At 36.3% G+C, this 21,100-nt stretch overlaps 1 protein-coding gene across 1 annotated transcript in view; it reads left to right on the forward strand.

The window, feature by feature from the left end:
• Positions 1-21,100, forward strand: part of OTOG (otogelin) — a gene marked incomplete at its 5' end in the record, with an annotated part of 105,734 nt that overhangs the window by 37,172 nt on the left and 47,462 nt on the right. The window contains 9 exons of the mRNA XM_081330296.1: positions 46-211; positions 1,034-1,108; positions 5,267-5,307; positions 5,639-5,789; positions 12,634-12,741; positions 15,742-15,880; positions 17,171-17,305; positions 18,053-18,199; positions 20,439-20,558. Of these exons, the coding sequence (XP_081186422.1) occupies positions 46-211; positions 1,034-1,108; positions 5,267-5,307; positions 5,639-5,789; positions 12,634-12,741; positions 15,742-15,880; positions 17,171-17,305; positions 18,053-18,199; positions 20,439-20,558 (1,082 nt within the window). The remainder of the gene's footprint in view (positions 1-45; positions 212-1,033; positions 1,109-5,266; positions 5,308-5,638; positions 5,790-12,633; positions 12,742-15,741; positions 15,881-17,170; positions 17,306-18,052; positions 18,200-20,438; positions 20,559-21,100) is intronic.

The following is a 21,100-nucleotide window of genomic DNA, read 5'->3' on the forward strand; positions in this document are numbered from 1 at the left end:
ATTTGGCCTGTAACATGAGAAGTTTTCTTCTTTTCATTTGAGCAGCTCTTTCATGTGAAGATACAAAGGAATACAGTACTTGTGTATCTACCTGTGGTAGGAGCTGCCGAGCATTCTCTGTGCCAGAGGCATGCGATGAAGATTGTGTTGAAGGCTGCACCTGCCCCTCTGGAATGTATCTGAACATCAAAACTGACAGATGTGTGCCACAGTATGTTTAATTATTATTTCTTTATAATTATATGTTTTCATATCTTAAGTGATTAGTGGGGGAAAAAACTTCATGCTTTCACATAAACAGAGCTGAAAAACAAATTTCTAATGTATTGAGTAATTGAACAGAAAGCATTGGTGGGCACGAGAGACAGTAATGATTCCACACCCTGCACTGGGCCAAGTTGGAGATGTGGTCTCTCGCTCTTCTTGCTTTCCACTTCAAACAGCATTCGTAGAGTTTGGCCATGAATGTTATAAATAGTTACATTTATGTCTTGAGTCAAATCTTTTCTAGTATTCTAATGAAATATTCCCCAAATATAATTTATTTTATGATGGCATAACATGGATTTTATTAGCTAGTAACTCTATTGCTTAAAAGTGAACACCAATTAAGTTATATCAAAAGATTGTTTCTGTAGATAGGAAAAATACCAAATACGTTGACTGATTTTTTCCAAACAGGATGCCACAGTTAAGCTTTACTTGATTTGACTAAGTCTGTAGTCATTGTATCCTTTGTCTCTCAATTATGTGAAGACAAAAGCATATTTTATTATAATTTCTGATACGAAGAACAGTGTTAGCATTCTATCTTTTTTAAAAAATAGCATTTTAAAAATAAAAATACATATGGTACCTATGTATTATCATTAATATATCTGTAACCCATCTTACTTGGCTGTATGCGGGATTTACTTGTTAGGAAAGCACATGATGCTTGATTGGAATGTTTTGTTTTCTTTACAACACTTAATATTTCCAGTCATATAAATTGTATACCAATACTCAGTACTTGTTTTCATTTTCACTATAGAAATGAATGCCCTTGCTATTTTCATGGTATTGACTATCCCCCTGGAGAAAATATAATAACATCTTTTGGAAAGTGGTAAGTTACTCTCATATTTCAGATAGTTTCCAATCAAAGTTTACAAATGTCTTAATTTTCCACTGAATAGAATTTGTCTGTTTGTTTGTTTATTTATTTATATCTCATTTTTCTTAATTGCCATCTCCTTCCCTGAATTTTCTTCCAGAAATTTTTTGTTTTTCTTTATCTTAAAGAAAGAAAGAAAGGCAGGATTTACATGAGGCATCTTGTTGTCAAAGGCAAAGATTCTCTCCTCCATTTCTCCACATAAGGTGGATGGGATGACTGGTAGGAGGAGTCTGAGATAAGATGGTAGCTGGTTCAGTTATCTAATATCTTCCCAATCCAGCCACTTCATTTTTTTCCTCCTCAAATACTGTTTGTAACTTCCTTTTATTATTGACTGTGCTGTCATGATTCAAATATGCTAGATATTTTCAGAAATCTTTGTCATTAAGGATATCCACTTTCTATTTAAAGTATGGACCATATATTCTATCTAACACATAACACTGGACAACAAATATTTTGTTTCCTGAACACTTTTATATGTATCTTATAGATATTTGGCTGCTAATCCCAAAAATAACCAGTAATTTAACCTATTACATACGTTTATAGAAATCTGTTTTTACATGATGACACCAGGGCACCTTTCATTGGCTATGCTACACACATGAAACAAACATACAAGAACATGGAATGTTGTTGAAGCACATTCAGTACACCAAGTACAACTGGAATATATGTGGACCTCTAAAAGTAATGGCTTTGCAGGACTTCTGGTTTGCCATTGCAATGTCTGCAGACGCATGGAGGCAAGCTCCGTCTTCATCGTCCGATTTCATCCTGCTGGGGGACCCTGAAAAGGGTTGAAAGTCACCCTGTAGGGGTGACGAGCAAGGAGGGGACCTCCGCTTGATTGCGGGAGGGTGCAGACCTTCCTCTTGATTTGGGGCAGCTCTCCAAACTGGCGAGGGAAAGACCGGCCATAGCAATATGGCTCGTCACTAAGCTACTAACAGCCAAAGTCAAAATTACTACCAAGCACCTTTAAAGCAATGCAGATGAAACTGGATGAGATCTGACCTTCTCTTTAAGACTTTAAATATCTTTCCTGTAAAAGCTGCCCAAAGTATTTTTCCCCCTGTGAGGAGAGAGGGAAAGAAATTCCTACCCCACCCTATAAGAACAGCGGTGACTGACTAGCCAGGGGAAATAGAGCAATTATAAGAACAACTTTAGTCTAATTGGATGCATATACTATTGAAATTTGGGAACTAAAAGTTTTCCTATTCTTATTGGAGACATTGGTTTTTAGCTAAAAAGAAAAGAATTAAACCTTGCAAAACTATTATAAAAATTCAGGTCTTAAAAAGTTTTAAATGGCATCAGTGACATCTTGTGGTGAAGTATGGTATTACAACTTGTTATTGACTAGAAGAGACTTGGCTTGAAGCCCAAAACCTAGAAAAAACTTTCCTGACCTTGACAGATACCAGCTGTGAAAAACTCAGCTGTAAAGAAGGAACTGCAGGGGGCATATCTGGCCTGTTTAAACTATGAAGATAAACCTTTACTGACTTTCAGAGGTACATGTAGGAAATTGTTTTCCTATTTCTTTACATGAGAAGTATCTGTTATTACACGATGGAATATTTTGGGCTATAAATTCTTACTTGGCAAACAATTTCCACTATAAAGACTACAGCACATGAAATAGATGTCCCATACCTAGCGATAAAAAACAAAAAACTATTTTAAGGTTTGATTTTAAAATCTTCAACTTAATACATTATCAAGATAATATGGATGAAGATCAGGAAAAAATCCTTTTTATGTTGAAATCAATACACAAAACCATTCTTTCAGCGTGTAAGAGGCAACATAAAGGAAAAAGATGTCAACTTAGATATACAAACCCAGATCTTGACTACAACCAAAGAACCAACAATGCAGAAAGTAACAGGAGAAGTGGAACAACTAAATGCTAAGATAGGACCCAACTGACCAACAGATCCAGCCAATGGGAAAATTAGAAAAGAGGGTGACAACATTGAAAATGGAAAAGACTTTTTACATAAATCAGAAGAAATTTGAGGAAAAGGAAGAACAGATTGAATGAAAGATAAACTTATCAGGACAATTATGGGAAATTGGAGTAATAGGGAGGTGATTAAATGAATACAATGGGGCTAGTTCTTCCAAAAAAACCTGTAATTAAATGGTCTTTCTTATTTCAAATGATACATATAACAATAGTATTATACTGTTTGAGGATTCAAAAATACTGACATGGAAGGTTAGTTGGCAAAGGAAAAAAGCCAGAGTAAGGCTGAAAGAAACTAGGGTTTTGATTTATTAGAGGGGATTTTATATTACTGATTAGAGGGTTGAATATGGTGAAAAATAGATAATTTTTAGAAAATAAAGTAATATTATAATTGAATAGATAAGATGTATAATAAGACTAATAGACTTTTGGTTTAATATGGTGAAAATAGATAACTTTTAGAAAATAGAATAAGATTATATGTAAATAGATAAGATATGTATTTATAATATTAGATTTTTTTTATAAAAAGGGAAAAATGTAAAAGTTGAGATAGGGGAAACTGGTCACCTAAAGCTTGGAAATTATAACACCAAATGTTAAGTTGAATATTGAGGGAAAATTAAAGCCTGGGAAAAAAGCAATAACAGGACATTGATTGTTGATAAGGATTGAATGCAAACACAATTAAGATATGTATAAACTAAAAATTATTGAGAAATGTAACAAAGATGGTTTTACTTAGTTGATAACAATAAGAACTATATTAGCACAATTTGAGATAGTAGATATTAAGGGAAAAAGAGGAAATATCTGATGTTGTAACTTGAGATTTGTGCTAAAGATTTATGTATGTTATTGAATTATTGATTACCCAGTTACCATGTTGCTTTTGAAATGTTTAATTGTAAAATTAGAAAACTAATACAATATTATTTAAAAATAATATGGTCTGATGGGTTAGGGTTGGGGTTTTAATACATCTTAATTATTGTTTTAACCTTGGGCATTTATTTAATCGCTTTTAACTTTTGTATCCTGTTTTTGTATTTATTGCCCTGTACACCGCCCTGAGTCCTTCGGGAGAAGGGCGGTATAAAAATATAATAAATAAATAAATAAATAAATAAATAAATAAATACTAAATAAATAAATAAATAAATAAATAAATAAATAAATAAAAGTAATGGCTCTGCTGCTTGGAATGCAGCTTGGATATACCAAGTACTGTTTGTTACATATGTGAATGGGACAAACCTGCAAGAGGGTCACATTACATTAAATAGAAGTGGCCAATCTAAAAGAATTTGGTTCCATGACAGCAAAACGTGGCACATGAACCACTTGTTGACTTGGCAAAACTATCTTTGCCTCAGCTTCACATAAAATTTGGACTGTTGAAAAAAATTGTGAAAGTTATGAATAAGGAAAATGAAGATCTTTATTATTTTAGACAGAGGTTTCCAAAATAATTGATGCCGAGATTATGGAAGGGATTTTTGTTGGTCCCTGGATTGATATATCATCAATAACAAGCGATTCAAAGATTTGTTAGTGAGGCCAGACAAGTCACCTGGAAAGCATTCAAGGGTGTCATCGAGAATTGGTTTGGCAGTTGCTGAGTACCAAACTACATTTAGCTGATTGACAAGCTACTTACAGCATACAAGACTATAAAGTGCAACATTTCACTGAAGATTCATTATCTGCATTCACACTTGGACTTCTTCACCAAAAATCTAGATGCAGTCAGTGATGAATATGGTGAAAGTTGCCACTTTTGGTCCTGTTGAACTCAGTGTTTTGGAAACATTATGTGATTATGAGTACACCTCAGTCATTAAAAGTTAATTTCATATTTCTCAAGATTCCTACATGATACAGTCATCGTACAAATTATATTTGTCTTCAGTTTGAAGGGGTCTATCATAATCACCAACATTTTTTTTAAAAAAAGATTGTGGCCCAGTGTAATCTATAGTCTAGCACAGGAATTGTTTTAAAAATTATTTGTGAAAACAACTGATGATTTTTTGTTTGTTCCAAGAGATATAAGGTTAGATTTCCAACTTTTTTTAAAAAAATGTTTTAATCTTTATTTATTTATTGCAATTTTTCAACAGCCACTGCAGAAATGGGATGATGAACTGTGAAGACAACACTGGTATGTAAAGTAAAACAAAAACAAATTTAACCCAGATCACTTTTCTCCAAACCCTAGTCTGTTGCATACTTGTGGGTTGTCTATATGCAAGAAGACTGGAACAGGAATAATTTAAGAAAGTACTATTGTGACTAAACAAATTTATGATTTTGATGAGAAATATTTAGTGATACAGGTAATAGCCATATACCCCATAGCCATGAAGTTGTGTGATGCTCTTAAAAATATATGACTGCTAGGCTAATGATAACAATAACAGTAACAGTTACTAACAATAACAATTAGAATATAGAAAATTGACTATGATGTTATCTATGTTCTATTTTTCTAGATCATGATTGCCCAGAAGACCAAATCTATGTTAACTGTAGCCATCCACCAACTATGGAACTTGGCAGGGAGAGAACATGTGAAAATCAACTGCTAAATATTTCTATGTCTACACAGCTTTCATGCTTTTCAGGATGCATGTGTCCCACTGGGTAGGTAAAAAAAAACATGCTGATAATATTTAGTCTATTTTTATCATGCAATATAGCTTCTACTTTCATCAGCACTGAGTGCCTACAAATCCATGTATGATTTCTCATTCCCTTTTAAATAATTGAAAACCTTTAATGAGCATGTCTAGCTCCAGAACTAAGGGACAGTTTTGCTCTCTTGCTCACCTTTTTTACGTTGAGACAACACAGCACGCAAAATGGCACAACTCACTGCAGTCAACTCGCCACGGCCAAGGAAGTCCTTGGTGGAGCAGTGGGCTAATGCCTCCTTAAGTAACACCAGCTGCCTGCAATTAGTGCAGGTTCGCATCCCACCAGGCTCAAGGTTGACTCAGCCTTCCATCCTTCCGAGGTAGGTAAAATGAGGACCCAGATTGTTGGGGGCAATTAAGCTGACTTTGTAATAATGCCGCTTGGGGTGTGTGTGTGTGTGAAAGCCCTAATAAGCAGGCATATACATAGAATGAAGGCTATTGCTAAGCACATTGATTTGTGCTTTAAATTGTAAGCCGCCCTGAGTCTTCAGAGAAGGGCGGGATATAAATGGGATTAAAATTAAAAAAAAATAAACTCACTGCAGGACAACTCGCTATGGACAACTCGCTGCAAAACAACTAGCAGCAGGACAATTTAACAATTCAATTTAATTATTTAAAATAAATATTTTTTTTTAATTTTTGTCATTCACATTTTGTCCTGTCCCTTCTTTTGCATCCTTTCTTTAATGTTTCTATTGCGCCATTTCTTTGATATTAGTGTAACTCTTGTCCTGCAGCAAATTGTCCCGCAATGAGTGACCGTGGTGAGTTGTCCCACAGTGAATTGGCCACGGCAAGCTGGCTGTGGCAAGTTGGCCATGGCAAATTGTCATAGACCCCACAGCACGAGGCAATACAAAGAAATCAATAGTTTAAGCAGCACAAATATCTATCTGCAATACTTATATTTATTCACATCTTTTGAGTTTCAATGTCTATCTCTTTAAAGCAGGATATTTCCTTCTCATTAATGTTAGAAGATGATTAAGTTGGTGAAGCTTTATGTTTTTGTACTTAATAATGTAAAGTTGGAAGGGACCTTGGAGGTCATCTAGTCCAACCCCCTGCTCAGGCAGGAAACCCTATACCATTTCAGGCAAATGGCTGTCCAGTCTCTTCTTAAAAACCTCCAGTGTTGGAGCATTCACCACCTCTGGAGGCAGGTTGTTCCACTGGTTAATTGTTCTAACTGTCAGGAAGTTTCTCCTTAGTTCTAGGTTGCTTCTCTCCTTGACTAGTTTCCATCCGTTGCTTCTTGTCCTGCTTTCAGGTGCTTTGGAGAATAGCTTGACTCCCTCTTCTTTGTGGTAGCCCTTGAGATATTGGAACACTGCTATCATGTCACCCCTCACCCTTCTCTTCATATATGTTGAAAGAAGGTGTTTTTTTTTGTTATTTTTGACTTTGGTCGCAAGCCTTAGTTCATTTTGAGCCTTAGCTTTCCTCACTTTCCTCACATCTTTGCAGGCACGGGCTATTTGCTGATATTCTGACTTAGTTATGTGCCCCTCTTTCCAATTCTTATACTTGTCCTTTTTATCTTTCAATTTATCAGAGAGTTCTTTATGCAGCCATGCTGGTTTCTTTTGAGAGCTGTTATTTTTCTTCTTTGTTGGTATTGTACTAGACTGGGCCTTTATTATCTCACTTCTGTTTTTTATGGCACTGGTTTGGGTAGGTTGGACTGTTTTTTCCCTTTGTGTAAAGACAGATGCAAAGACTTCATGCCCAGAGTACTATTTTCTTAAAAATTGTTAGCTGGAAAACTTTGATTTTAAGTCCTGAAATTTCAACCTTTATAGTAGTTTTAAGGAAGGGAAAAGAGAATATGTGTTTGTATCTACAAGCCCTGCACAGGCAGATTGGTTTTCACTCATTCACCAATTCAGTAAATATTCTTGATCTGGTGCTGCATCCTGTAAGGCTTCATAATTGTGAACTACTCCTTCAGTGGATTATACTTGTAGGCCTATCTCTCAGAAGGAAGTATATTCTTTGTATTTTGTATGACGCTTCCCATTAATCAGGGTTCTCCATGGATGTCAGTATCTACATTTAATGTTCAGTCTATGTCTAAAAAATAAAAACTCATTAAAATCATAGATAGCAAGATGCCAAACATGTTTCTCTCATTCTCTTGAGCTGCTATTTCTGGCAATAATTAGCACTGAATTTTATGACAACATTAATGTTTGTTCATCGTTCATTTTTTTTAATCTGTGGTAGCTTCCCAATGAAACCTGCTTCTTAGAAATCTATACTAGGCATATCTATATCATGGCTGGATAAAACAGAAAGATATCTGTTAATCTATGTTTTCAGGATTCCTGGTTCTTTAACTCCTGGGAGTTAAAGTCCACAAGTTTTAAGGTTGCCAAGTTTGGAGACCCCTTGCCTTAAAGGCCACAAGGGGTGGATAGGACAGCAGTCTCATCTGCTACGTAGTATTGTAATAAAGCATTGTGGTACATTTCAGCACAATCAAAGTTTAAAATAACTCTGAGAACAGAGGATATCTCAAGTTCCTCTCTCCACTCTAAATTCAGAATATTGCAATCATCACTAGTACTCATTTGAAAATGAAATATTGAAACCTCTGTGGCAGTCTGTATGTATGCCTGTTTTGCTCTAAATGTTTTTCTTGCCCTCAGTTTAAAATATCTTCCCGAACAGATGGCATAGCAGATCAAATAACTTGTAAGAAGCTTAAATAAATTCCTGGAACATTTGCTAAAAAAAGAAAAGACAAAAAATCATCACTTTCTAATTTACCCACAAACACACATACAAAAATTATTTTAATGGAATCCAAGAATGTCTCTTATCAATGGCCAGAGAGAATTAGGGGACTAATTGCATAGAAGGAATTTAATTTTGAAGCCATGTTTTTTGAGAGTCCCCTTAGGTTATTGTTGGAGTGAAATATTGAATAATTTTTGGTGTATTTTTATTAAAAAAGTAGCAGTTCCAAAATGATATAATTCAAAATCATGCTCATATATTAGAAATATAACATTAAAATAGCCTGGAGTATGTATCATAAAATGAAATGTCTTTTTTAAAAAATCCATATACCATTTCAAGTAGAAAGCCTTAAACTTATAGATTGCATTCAATGTAATATTAGCAGAAAACGTACAAGAGACAACACTCCATGTTACATTTAGTGGTTGTGTCTTCATATACAGAACTCAACAAATGTGAGATTTTTCTAAATAATTTGTAATGAAATCTTTACTCTTCATCTTAGAGACTGTACTTCTGAAACTCAAGAACCAAACATATGAAGTAGTAATTCTGCTCGGTAAAAGCTTCTTTAGAACAGTGAAAATAGCCCTTAGTAATAAATATAAGTGTGGGTTCTTAATTTTTCCCCCCTCTAGGATTTCATAACTCTTTAAAGTGAACAACAATTAAGTGCATTTATCATTGGGTGGAGGAATGGTGCCAGGCTATAACTATTGTTTAAATCTCCTGCAAAAGGCACCTGACTAAGGTGCCTATAAAATTAAATGGTTGTTGTTGTTGTTGTTGTTAGCTGCGAAGTCGTGTCCGACCCATCGCGACCCTATGGACAACATTCCTCCAGGCCTTCCTGCTTCAGTGACTCCATCCAGCCACCTCATTCTCTGTCGTCCCCTTCTTCTATTGCCCTCAACCTTTCCCAGCATTAGGCTCTTCTCCAGGGAGTCCTTCCTTCTCATTAGGTGGCCAAAGTATTTGAGTTTTAGCTTCAGGATCTGGCCTTCTAAAGAGCAGTCAGGGTTGATCTCCTCTAGGACTGACCGGTTTGATCGCCTTGCAGTCCAAGGGATGCAGTCCAATTAAATGGTATGTCAGTCAAATTATAGTATTTATAAGTGGGTGCCTTCATTTAATTTTATCTGTAAGTTGTACATCAAACCTTGACATTTGTGAATAATGGCCATTCATAGTAAAAAGAACTCATTTGTCATCTGAATGGCATCTTCTTTTTTTTTATGAATTCTTAGATCCTTGCAACCAATCTGTCTGCCTGGCTTTTCAAGAGAGAAAGCTGTTAGCACTTGTTTTATGTAGGATTATATTTCAGAGATAAAACTTGCACTTTTGTCTTGCCAGGCTAAAGTGATGCTTTTTGTTTCTGAATGCAACCTCTTTTGTTGGTAGTGTAAATTAGTGGGAATTTTGTAATTCAGAAAAGGTGGGAGGGCTGTCTTAGCAAGTTTTAAATAAGACCCTAATGTTAAAAGGTAAGAAAAGCTATGATGTTGTTACTGATTTTCTTTTCTTTCAGAAAAAATGGAGAAACTAGAAAATTATTTTAATAAAATATGTTAAAGGCTTTGTTTTCTCATGCTAAGTTTATAAAAGGTAACTCCTATAAATAAAGCCAAAGAAATTCTATGTATTTATCTGAAAAGATTGATTGAAAAGATGCATCCTTTCCCCCTTCCTCTTGGATTTGATATACTGAATTAAAATATATACTTATATCAATATATACATATATATAAGTTTTTCTTCAGGTTTTTTTGTGGAGGAGGAATATAAATTAAAATTAAGAGAAAGACTCACTATGTCTTATTTTTTTCTTGAAAAGTGCAAGATGTATTTACTGCTGGTCAAGTACCAGCTTCAAAAATACTCACTGAATATATTTTTGGGTTTCTTCCTCCAGAATTAAGAGGATATTTAAAAATTGCTCTCTTAAGAAATATTAGAAGACAAAAAATCTTATATCTGAAAACTTATTTTTTTATTACTGAAAATCCTAGGTGACAGCTATTTTTCTGCTTTGTTGAAAACATTTTCTTCTTATTTGTTTTTGTTTAGTGATAGAACTGTTACATTAAGCCAGTGTTTCTCAACCTTGGCAGCTTTAAGATCTGTGGACTTCAGCTCCCAAAATTCCTCAACCAGCAATTGCTAAGGCTGAGGAAATACGGCATTAAGCACATTTGGAATCCAGGAACATTATAATTGGGAACATACCAATAGACAGCCCAGGACAACCCATTGCCAACAAACTGGAGATATAACGAGTGTTCATTTCTCCTACAGGGCCTAGTACTATGCTGCTTTCAAACACTAATAAGATCAGATCCTATTCCAAAATGACACAGCAAAATCCAATTGAATCTAATTCTTTTTGCTTTCACCTAATACAGGGATAGGCAACCTTGGCTCTTTTATGATTCATGGACTTCAACTCCCAAAATTCCTGAGGCAGCCATGCTGAGGGGAAAGGGAGAGGTTTCCAAGCTGAGCCATGCTGGCTCAGGAATTCTGGGAGTTGAAGTCCATGAGTCATAAAAGAGCCAAGGTTGCCTACCCCTGACCTAATAGAATCTTGCCAAACTAAAACTACAATCTTCTAAACTATTAGATATGTCCTAAGAGATTCTAGGGTGTGGCTACCCTGAACCTCTTTCCCACACCTCCAGCTCAAGATTGTGCAGTGTCTTAATCTGGACCAGTCTATGGGAACCCTCTTTGTTGCCAAAACTCTAGCTTCCACTCCTCCAGGTGCCCCTTCCATTATAAATATACAGAAGTTTGAAGTGGTAGGCACCAAAAGAAGGTCCTCCTGACAAGTTCAATTTCTTTGTTGCTTTTGCTTTTGTGTGGGAGATTGGCACAAGCTATCTAAAGGTGAGGCCTTTAGCTGAGAGAGGTGCCCAGTCTTATATTAGCCCATCCTCTGAAGTCCTGAGAGTCCCATATACCTCCCTATTTACATAACTGCAACTGCAAAAGAGATCGGGAACATGTCAGAAGAAGCCATTCTGAAGGGGGGAGAAAAACGTCTAGGGCAAAATTAGATAATGTAGAGAGTGATTTTCATTATACTTGCAACAGAGTAATGTTTAGTCTACTCTTTACAGTGTGCATTTTTGATAATTGGTATAATACATTGGTATAATGGTGTAATACTTTTCATAATCCTCATTTGATTTGAATGTTTGATAGATCTCTTATGATAGTAATTTTGTAATTGGGTTACTTGATGCTGCCTGAGAAAGACAAAATTGTGCCTGGGCTTGAAAGCTAAGCAGTGTGTGGCTTAATATTCATTACTGGGATGGGAGATCACTATGGAAAATCAGTGATTTAGGTTAATTTGAAAGAGATAGAGGCAAATCCTTTCTGGATTGTTGCCAAGGGAAGTACATGGTTTGTCCATGAAGTCATAAGAAGTCAAGCTTAACTCAAAGGAAACTGTCCTAATGCTAGGAATATCAGCTGCCCTATTTTAGTTATAGTTCCTATTCCTGTAGAACATATTGGATTTTGTTCAGGATATTATATATCAGTAAAACAAAACATATTTCCTGGCAATTAATAGTCGTATTTTGTTGTGTGGTTATCCAGATCTCCTTAGGAACCTTTGCCTAAAGTGCACAGAGATTTCTCTAGAGAAAAAAAAGTGGGGGAAATACATACCGTACTTTACCTGCAACTTTCTGATAATGCTATTAAATGTCACAGTTCACAATTCTTAGTTTGATGAAAGGTTCTTTAGCTGAAACTGACAGACATGATTTTGCTGCATTTGAGCACACATACTTTCATAAAAAAAGAAAAAGAATACTACAAGCCAAGTCTTATTATTTTTCTGCAGTAAGGTTTTTTCTTTCACTGAAGCTCTTTCTCTTCAGTGATATCGGGTGGAAGATCAGCAATGTATCCCACTAGGATCTGTCTGTCTGTCTGTCTGTCTGCCTGTCTAGCTATCTACCTATCTATATCCAATAGTATTAAAAATATAACTGACAATGAATGCCTATCTGCTGTTTCAACAGCCTTTTTAAATACGGCGATATGTGCTTCAAGCCAAATGAATGCCCATGTACTTGGAAAGGCAAAGAATATTTTCCTGGGGACAAAGTAATTTCTTCTTGCCATACCTGGTCAGTAGAAATCATTTCCTTTATTCATTAATGTTCATTTTATGCATGCCTCCCAGTATGATATTTTTGAATGTTGTTTTTTCTTCTTAATGGACTCGAATTCCATTTTGTACTAATAGTTAGTTAAACAAACTTTCAGTGGCTCCAAGATGGATTAGGAAAGAATGAACACAAAGGGGCTACTATTAAATATTTTATTTGGGTTATGATTCAGAAGCAGACTCTTTCTCCTTTTTACAAATTTAACTTCAACTTTAAATCCTGTGTGTGTGGGGGGAAAGCCATTAAAATTAATGGAAAAAAGAGAAGGTCAGACACATGTTTCCTCACTAAGGCCTTCTTAAAGTCCTACCTGCCAAGGCTATTTTTTAATTTTTTTCAATTGTACAATATTTTTTCATATCTTAATATGTAAACTATACTTTATCTCCAAGTCTCCACAAAATGTGAGGCTAATAATTTTTTTCCAGTTTAGTCCTCATTACCTTTTCATACTTGAATTCAAAAGAGGTGTTTTTTTTGACTCAAGAGTGTAAGAACTTTCTGATTATTATAATTTCACCCTGAATTTCATTGGCACTTTCACAGAGCTCCCGGGGTTTTTTAAAAGAACCTAGCTCTTTCACCATTTCCTTTCATAAACAGTTTCATCCAGGTTCATCAACCAAGAGTTGAAAACTGCTTTTCCTATGAACCATATGAACAAATTTATTAAAATATAAAGTAACATCTCATCACCAGGACTGGCAGGAATGTATTATATAAGTAAGACAGACATGGCATTACTGAAACCCACAATATGCATTAAGCGGAAACGTATTTCAATCCTTTGCTCCTTACTTTCCTATCAAACTTCTATTAATTGGACCTTTTGATTCTGCTGGGTAACCAGGTCCTGTTACAGCAGGACCAAAGGAAAAATAATCCAGGCTGTTCCAGTCAGCACTTGTCCAGGCCTTGTCTGGCTGTCTTTGCCCACTCCAGCCTTGTGCTGACTGACTGCATCTGCCTTTTGTCAGGTCCTCAATATCTGCTTAGAAGACATTTATAGCCTTTTGGCTGACTGGCGAAGCGACTTACAAGCCATCTCCACTTGGCAGGAAGGTAAATGATCCCCCAGATACCTCTCTTGTTCCCAAACCTCTGTATAGATATAGCTGTCATTGATGCTTGGCATACAAACACAAAGAAAAGCCTTTAAGAACCTTACTTCAGGGGGCTGGGGGCAGTTCTGAAAATACAGTAGTAGGCCACAGCCTCCAGCTTAAAGAATAAAATGTATTTGCTGAGAAACCTAAACATAATTCTTAACATGTAGTGCAAAAGAAAGAGTAAATTGTTAGTGTATCCTCTTATGTTCTTGTTAAGAAATGGATTCTTATCACAATATAAACTCCCTCCATGAATCGGTAGGAAATTAACTTCAGGTCTTCCATGTGAATTAGATCTCAGTCTGTTTTATGGAATTTTCAAAACGTTTGATAAAAAGTTATCTTGAATGGTTATTATGGACTGTTCTTACATTCTAGAGTCACCTCTTGATGAGATGGGCAGCATATAAAACAAACAAACAAACAAACAACCTATTATTGAGGCCCAGGGCTGAATGGTCACTTGCAACACAGATTACATTGAGGATTACATGTGATGGTAGACCCATTTTTTTTCTTATATAAATAATATTGAGAACAGAAGGACCTTGGCTGCTTTGACATAAGCCACGTCTGCTTTTAAAATCATCCTGTTTTGTTGTTTTGTACAAACTATATGACCATTAGAGACAGTGTATGGAATTCAGTGGCAGGTTTGTTGTCAGTGGGAGTGGCTTCCCTCATCCACTGAGGAGGGACAGCAATGCCACCTTTCCTACTGCCCTTTCTTCTATGGCAGAATCTACTCTGAAGAAACCCCCCCTACACACACACACACACACACACTGTTTTCAGGCAGAGCTTTGGGACACAATTGGGGCTTGCAGGGTTGAGAAGAAGGAATAGTCAGCTCACGGAGACTTCTGCTCATTTGCTTTAGGATTCAGCTCAGTGTTTGAACAATAAAAAAATGAAAGTAAATAACTAAAAAAACAAGACATGGGTTTTGTAGCATTTATACAATGCATGTTTTTTTTCCTTCTCCTTTTGACAATTTGTTATTTTATGCTTTAATGCTTCTCCTTTCTTTATTTTTCTGTATTTCTTTGGTTTATTGTTAAAATCAGTTCCTTTGAGACATGGAAGCAACAATAAGAATACATGAAAAACTCATGTTTCCCGATCTAATTATATCAAATGGGAAAAAGACAGGTCTCATAGCAAGTTGCATGTTCTGTACATTCAGTGGAAAAATGCATGCCACAAATCAACACACTGAAAATTCATTGAAGAAAAAGTTAAAATAAAAAAATTTGCTGATTTAACTATGTGAATTAATTAGTTTAGTCTTACTTGTTCTTAAACCTCTGCTTCCATTAAAATACCTTAAAATAAGAATCTGAATTAAAATTATTGTTGATAGCATATGCTACATAAAAGAAGTTGAGCTAGATTGGCAATTAGCAATTAATATGCTAATTGCCTAATAAAGTCAGTCTGTACATTATATTTTTTTACTTAAAGGATTTAGTTTCTGAAATAGATGTTTAATCAAATTAATGAAATGTTTTATTCTTTTGAATGTGGGATGTCATGATATAACTGACTTCTTTCATGACAGCAGTATGTTAGAATGTGCAGTCTGTTATGGGGATAAGAATAATTATAATTTATATTTGCAAGGAATTCTGAAAATGAATTTCTTTACTTACATAGATCTTTTCTGTTCAAATAAATATTAGCTTTAGCTGCATGTACAACAATTTTGTACAAGTTCTGAATTAATGGACTTGTGAGTAATTTGTAGGAACATACTTTTAACAGAGGCATGCTATTTGGTTACAGATTATATCTAGAAATTATAGTTTATATTTGATACTGTAACTGTTATAAATTTATCCTGTTGTAGCATCTGTAGTCATGGCTCATTTAAATGCAATTTCCATCCATGCCCATCAATGTGTACTGCGTATGGAGATCGCCATTATAGAACTTTTGATGGCCTGTCTTTTGATTATGTTGGAAATTGTAAGGTTTACCTGGTTAAGGTAAGACTTTATTTTAAAACATGTTCAGTTTTTAAATTAAGTATTGTGCTCTGCAATTAAAAAGAAACCTACACATTTGTAAACTGAACAGGAAAAGTATTTAGTTTAATTACTCATAGTGAAAATAAGTTTGGTCTATTCCAAATTTTAATTATTATATTGGGAACTATTCATATATGGATGTATTGTATTGAATTCAATTGAATTTGGTAATAATATGTATTAATAAATAAAAAAGTAATTAATAAATCAAAATACAGATGAAATAAGTGATTCTGAGGCTAAACCAAACCATGATATAAAATACCAAGCAGAAGCTGTCCAATCTTCAGGAGGAAGAGAATAGCCAAATAGCAGGTGACTTGAATCAAATGGGAGGAAAAACATAGAGTGCAAACATTTGAGCAGACATAGATATATAGTCATTGATTCAGCAAAGGAGCATATCCTGGAACCAGTCTTTGGAAGTCCTGGTTGCTTCCCCAATAATTGCTGCGTTCCTTTTTCTCATTGACTTCCTCCATATTTATGAATTATGGAAGAAGGAGTAGGCAAAGCATATATATGGCTGGAAAACACAGCAAAGACATACCCCTATTCCTGATTCATTGCTACCATCTAATGGTCTTCTTGAGTTTTATAGCTTAGATAAAATAAGCCTAAAAAGTATTATTTTCAAATGGCTGAGTCCCGAATATTTGGTGGGACTGGAAAGGTGAGTGGAGAGCCTTGCAGTGTTCGCATCCAGTGTGACTTTCATTGATAAGAACATTCTCAATTGTTGCAGCTTTCGAAGGAACTCCTGGCACTCAAGCTCTTCTACTAATGTTGAGCTCCACCTGCAAGATTTTGCCTTGGGGGCCAGAAAGCTCTATGTCAGGGGTCCTCAAATTTGGCCACTTTAAGACTTGTGGACTTCACCTCCCAGAATTCCATGGCTGGCTGGGGAATTCTGGAGTTGAAGTCCAGAAATCTTAAGTGGCCAAGTTTGAGGACTCCTGCTCTATGTATTGCCTTGCTGCTATCTTGTGAGATTTATCAATATGAGGTTGTTGAATTAAAAATCGTATCTGAATATAAGTCCTGAATTAACAATCTTATTAATGGTCGATCAGTGATGTGAGGACATCTTTTTCTTTGCTGCATCTTGTAAAGCAGCTGTTCCTGCATTTATGTCACAGATGGTGGAAAAAGAAGAGAAACGGTTAGGCTGAACAGTTGGGGAGGTCTAAGGTGCATTTCATGTTTGCAAATTGGAATCAGCTCCTTATTGTCTTTTTTTTTCTGCAGAGTTCCTCAATTACTAGTTTCTCAGTCATCATAGAAAATGTTAACTGCTTTAACATTGGAATCATTTGCAGAAAGTATGTTTCGATTAACGTAGGAAAATCGTTCATAATATTTGATGATGACACTGGAGATCCGGTAAGCTATAGCAGAACAGAAGTTGAGATATGTAAATAATGCATCAAACCCAAAACAGTGTCATTCATTTTCATATTGCATGATAAATATTAGCAATCCTTGAACTTCCAGAAACTCTTAAAATTAATCATGCTTATTTATGTTTTACTCTCCCTTTTCTAAGCATTATGGATATACATTTCTTCATGCACAATACTCATAGTCCATCACACAGTACATATTAGCTTCTTTTGTTTTCCATTACCATGTTATACCAGCATCTGGCATCATCTAGTACAGTGGTCTCCAACCTTTCTGGCTTGGTGGACTGGTGGAGGCGAGATGGTGGGAGAGAAGGATGGTTGTCTGTGTGTGCCGCTTTCACAAATTCAGCTTTGCATGTGCTCACCCACCACTTCTGCGGCCCGGTTCCAAACAGGCTGTGGCCTGCCAGTGGGCCGCAGACCGGGGGTTGAGGACCCCTGATCTAGTGGATGAGTTCTGAAAGCAGCTAGAAAATAATAAATAGCTTACAGAGGAAGACAAAGTGTAATCCTCATTTTAAATGTACGTCCAAAAGCGTTTTTTAACAAACCCAGTGTCTCTTGGGTCACAGCAAATGTTTCTAAAAGTAGATCCACATAAAAATAATATGACAAATCTAGACAGAACTATTATAGTGTTGTTTTCCTAAATGCATGTTTATAGGTCACTGTAAAGCTTTCATTAAATGCCTATAATTTATTATGCATGTCTGATATTTAATAGAGTCACCTGAGTTACATAGACAAACTGCAGCAAGTGTATATATGGAAGGCTGGGTTTTTCACCATTGTTCATTTTCCTCATGAACACATCACAGTAATGTGGGATCAAAGAACAACTGTTCATGTGGAGACAGGGCCTCAGTGGCAGGTAAGGCAAAACTTCTCTTACCCTTTTAATTCCTTATTGACTTTAAGTTTCCATTTATATCATCCACCGGAATAAATGGAATTTCAAAGAATGTGAAAATTGGTTTGTGTTTGTTGGTCATTGTGGGGCATATGGATTCTAGTGGCCTGGTGTGCCTGCTATTTTCCTGGTGTAAACCAGCATATGGAATGAGTAAAAAGGGAAAAGTAGCAGTGCCGTCGTAAGAGCTGATGATCTGATCTGGCTGCTAGCCAAGGCTACTTGAGTGAGATATTGGGATAGCAGTGTCAGTACCTGATACGAAAGTGTGGGATATTAAAGCCATGGGAGGGGCGTCATCTCCTTAATTGCTGGGGGACATAACCTCAACATTGGAAAGAGAGAAAAAAGGAGAGAAGAGGGGACATTCTCTGCATGGCCTGCTTAGAGTGATTTGAGAGAAAGGTTGGAGAGTCAAGTTAGGTGTGTGGTTCCTGGTTGAGAATGGAAAATAAAGTTCTAGGGTGGCTTTCATGGAAGAAGGGAAGTGAAGACCCGGAGGGATAAGAGCTCCACCCAAGGAGGGACTTGGGCAACTGTAGGTATCGGCTTCAGTTAAGACCTAAGAGGGAAAGGAAGGGAGCAGCTTTGCAGAAGTCCTGATTTCTGAGGAAGGACTGGGCAGAAGACCCTAGAGAAAGTTCTTCCTCCAACAGAGAAGCAACAGGTGTTTGCCTGAGCAGGAGAAGGTCATGCCATGCTGAGCACACTGCAGTAAATTCTGGCCCATTCTTTTCATTCTTTTTCTTCTCACGCTCAGAAACGGGACGGAGCCAGAGAGCTAGAGGTTGGCTGGGAGAGGGACTTAGGAGGAAACTTGACACCAGTATTGTTTGTATTGTGTTGCATATAAATGTTGCAAATGTTTGCTGTAAATAATATCACTATAAATAATAACAAGCATTAAAGCTTCCACACTCTTGTTTTTATGTATCTATTGCCACCAGTGGAAAACAAAGTGCCTCCAGTTCAAAAAAGAACCTGTTTCTCACGCTCTGACAGTCTTTCATTGGCTTAAACAACAGTAATAAGGGGTGGGGTGGGGGAAGGCCCACAGGGCAGGGGGAGAAGCTTAGATTTACACTAATAGCATTTTTTAGTGATCACCTTTGGCAATAAAAAATTAAGATTGAAGGTGGATGGTAATGTCACTGATGTCACTGGAAGAATGGGTCATACTTTTTTAGCACCTTTTTCAGGTTGAGGATCTAATTTATCTAAAGCGAATACATGTATTAAATCTATTGGAGAATTAACATATCTATTTTACTATTTGGGGTTATTTTTACCTGGCATTCAATTCAGTGATTTGCCATGAAATTTTGGTAGCATAAGCTTAGGGCGAAAAGGGGCTGACTGGGGAGGCTGCATGCAGATTGTGAGTCTATTGGTTGTGCAATAGAATTTGGGTTGTGTGCCAGTTGCACCGATTCTTCAACTGGGAAACTCTACTTCCTGTCACTCATGCCCTTGTTACCTCCTATCTGGAATACTGGATCATGCTATACATGGGGCTGCCCTTGAAGAGCATTCGGAAGCTTCAATTGGTGCAGAATGCAGTTGTATGGACAGTAACTGATGTTGGGTATTCAATACATGTAACACCACTGCTTTGTGAGTTGCATTGGTCTGTTTCAAAATACTGGCTGAACTTCATAGCTTGGGACCAGGTTACCCAGTTCAATAGGATGGTCAAACTCTGAGTCCTGTCAGCCAAGAAATATTGCCTAATAGGGACCAGGAGGCATGTCTTTTCTGCAGCAACATCCTCCCTCCAGAGGTTAGGATCCTGCTGGCCTTTCATAAGGCCTTGAAGACCTGGCTATGTGCCTGGCCTGGGGTCCCATTTGTGTTAAGGGTGCTGTTTCCTGCTTATGTTAAGATCTGTGGATAATATTTTCAGCTGCTGTATGTATTTATTTTCTATTATGTTTTAATTGATTTTATGATTGTTTGCCACCCAGAGTCATGTGTTTGACATGGATGGCCATATAAATTGAATAAATAAATAATACTCCTGCCTGTTTTCCCCACAACAACCATCCTTGAACTGAGAGAGACTTACTGGCCCAAAGCCTCCCAGCCAGCTGTTAAGCCAAACAGAAGGCTAGCTTGTATATTATTAGTGTGGAAAATAAATGTATCAGATTTAGGGTTATAAGTGTCTGTAATTAAGTTATTAATTTTATCTCATATCTAGGGTGAGCTGACCGGATTATGTGGAAATTTTGACTCCAAAACAATAAATGAAATGAGAACTCCAGAAAATTTTGAGTTAACAAATGCACAAGAATTTGGGAGCAGTTGGGCAGCTATTGAGGTAAAGTGTTGGAGGATGATATATTGTTCTTTATTGCCTAAAATTAAGCACCAACAGTATTTATTGATTTTTAGTAGTGGATAGGAGCTGAATTTCTATCAGTACAAATACTTGGAGGGAATGCAAAGAGAAAGAAGATGAATGCTCTGATGATGCTTAGGAACTTTTGAAGTAAGAAGTCATTACCTGTGAACCGTGTTTTCCATATGATATAACATCCTGATTTTTCAAAGATTCTGTACATTGCAGAGTCCTTGCAAACTACACAGACAGAGAAGTCACTTGGCAGCAGAAATTATTCTTCCATTGACGAGGAGGGTGAAAACAAGAGGCAGAGTGAACATTTGCACATTTATTCACAGATGTAGAAGGTTGGAATAGGCATGCAAATGTTGCTGGTGTAAACGTTGCTAAATTTGGGATTAATGACTATTCTTCTGAAAGTAAATTAGTGCTCTTTACACTGTTGCAGCTTTGTAATTTTTTTTCATTTAAATCTTAATATAATCATGGGATTTTGACTTCATGGGACATTTTCAGAA

Source organism: Vipera berus (genome assembly GCF_964194415.1).
Source record: "Vipera berus genome assembly, chromosome: 1".
Taxonomy (NCBI): domain Eukaryota; kingdom Metazoa; phylum Chordata; class Lepidosauria; order Squamata; family Viperidae; genus Vipera; species Vipera berus.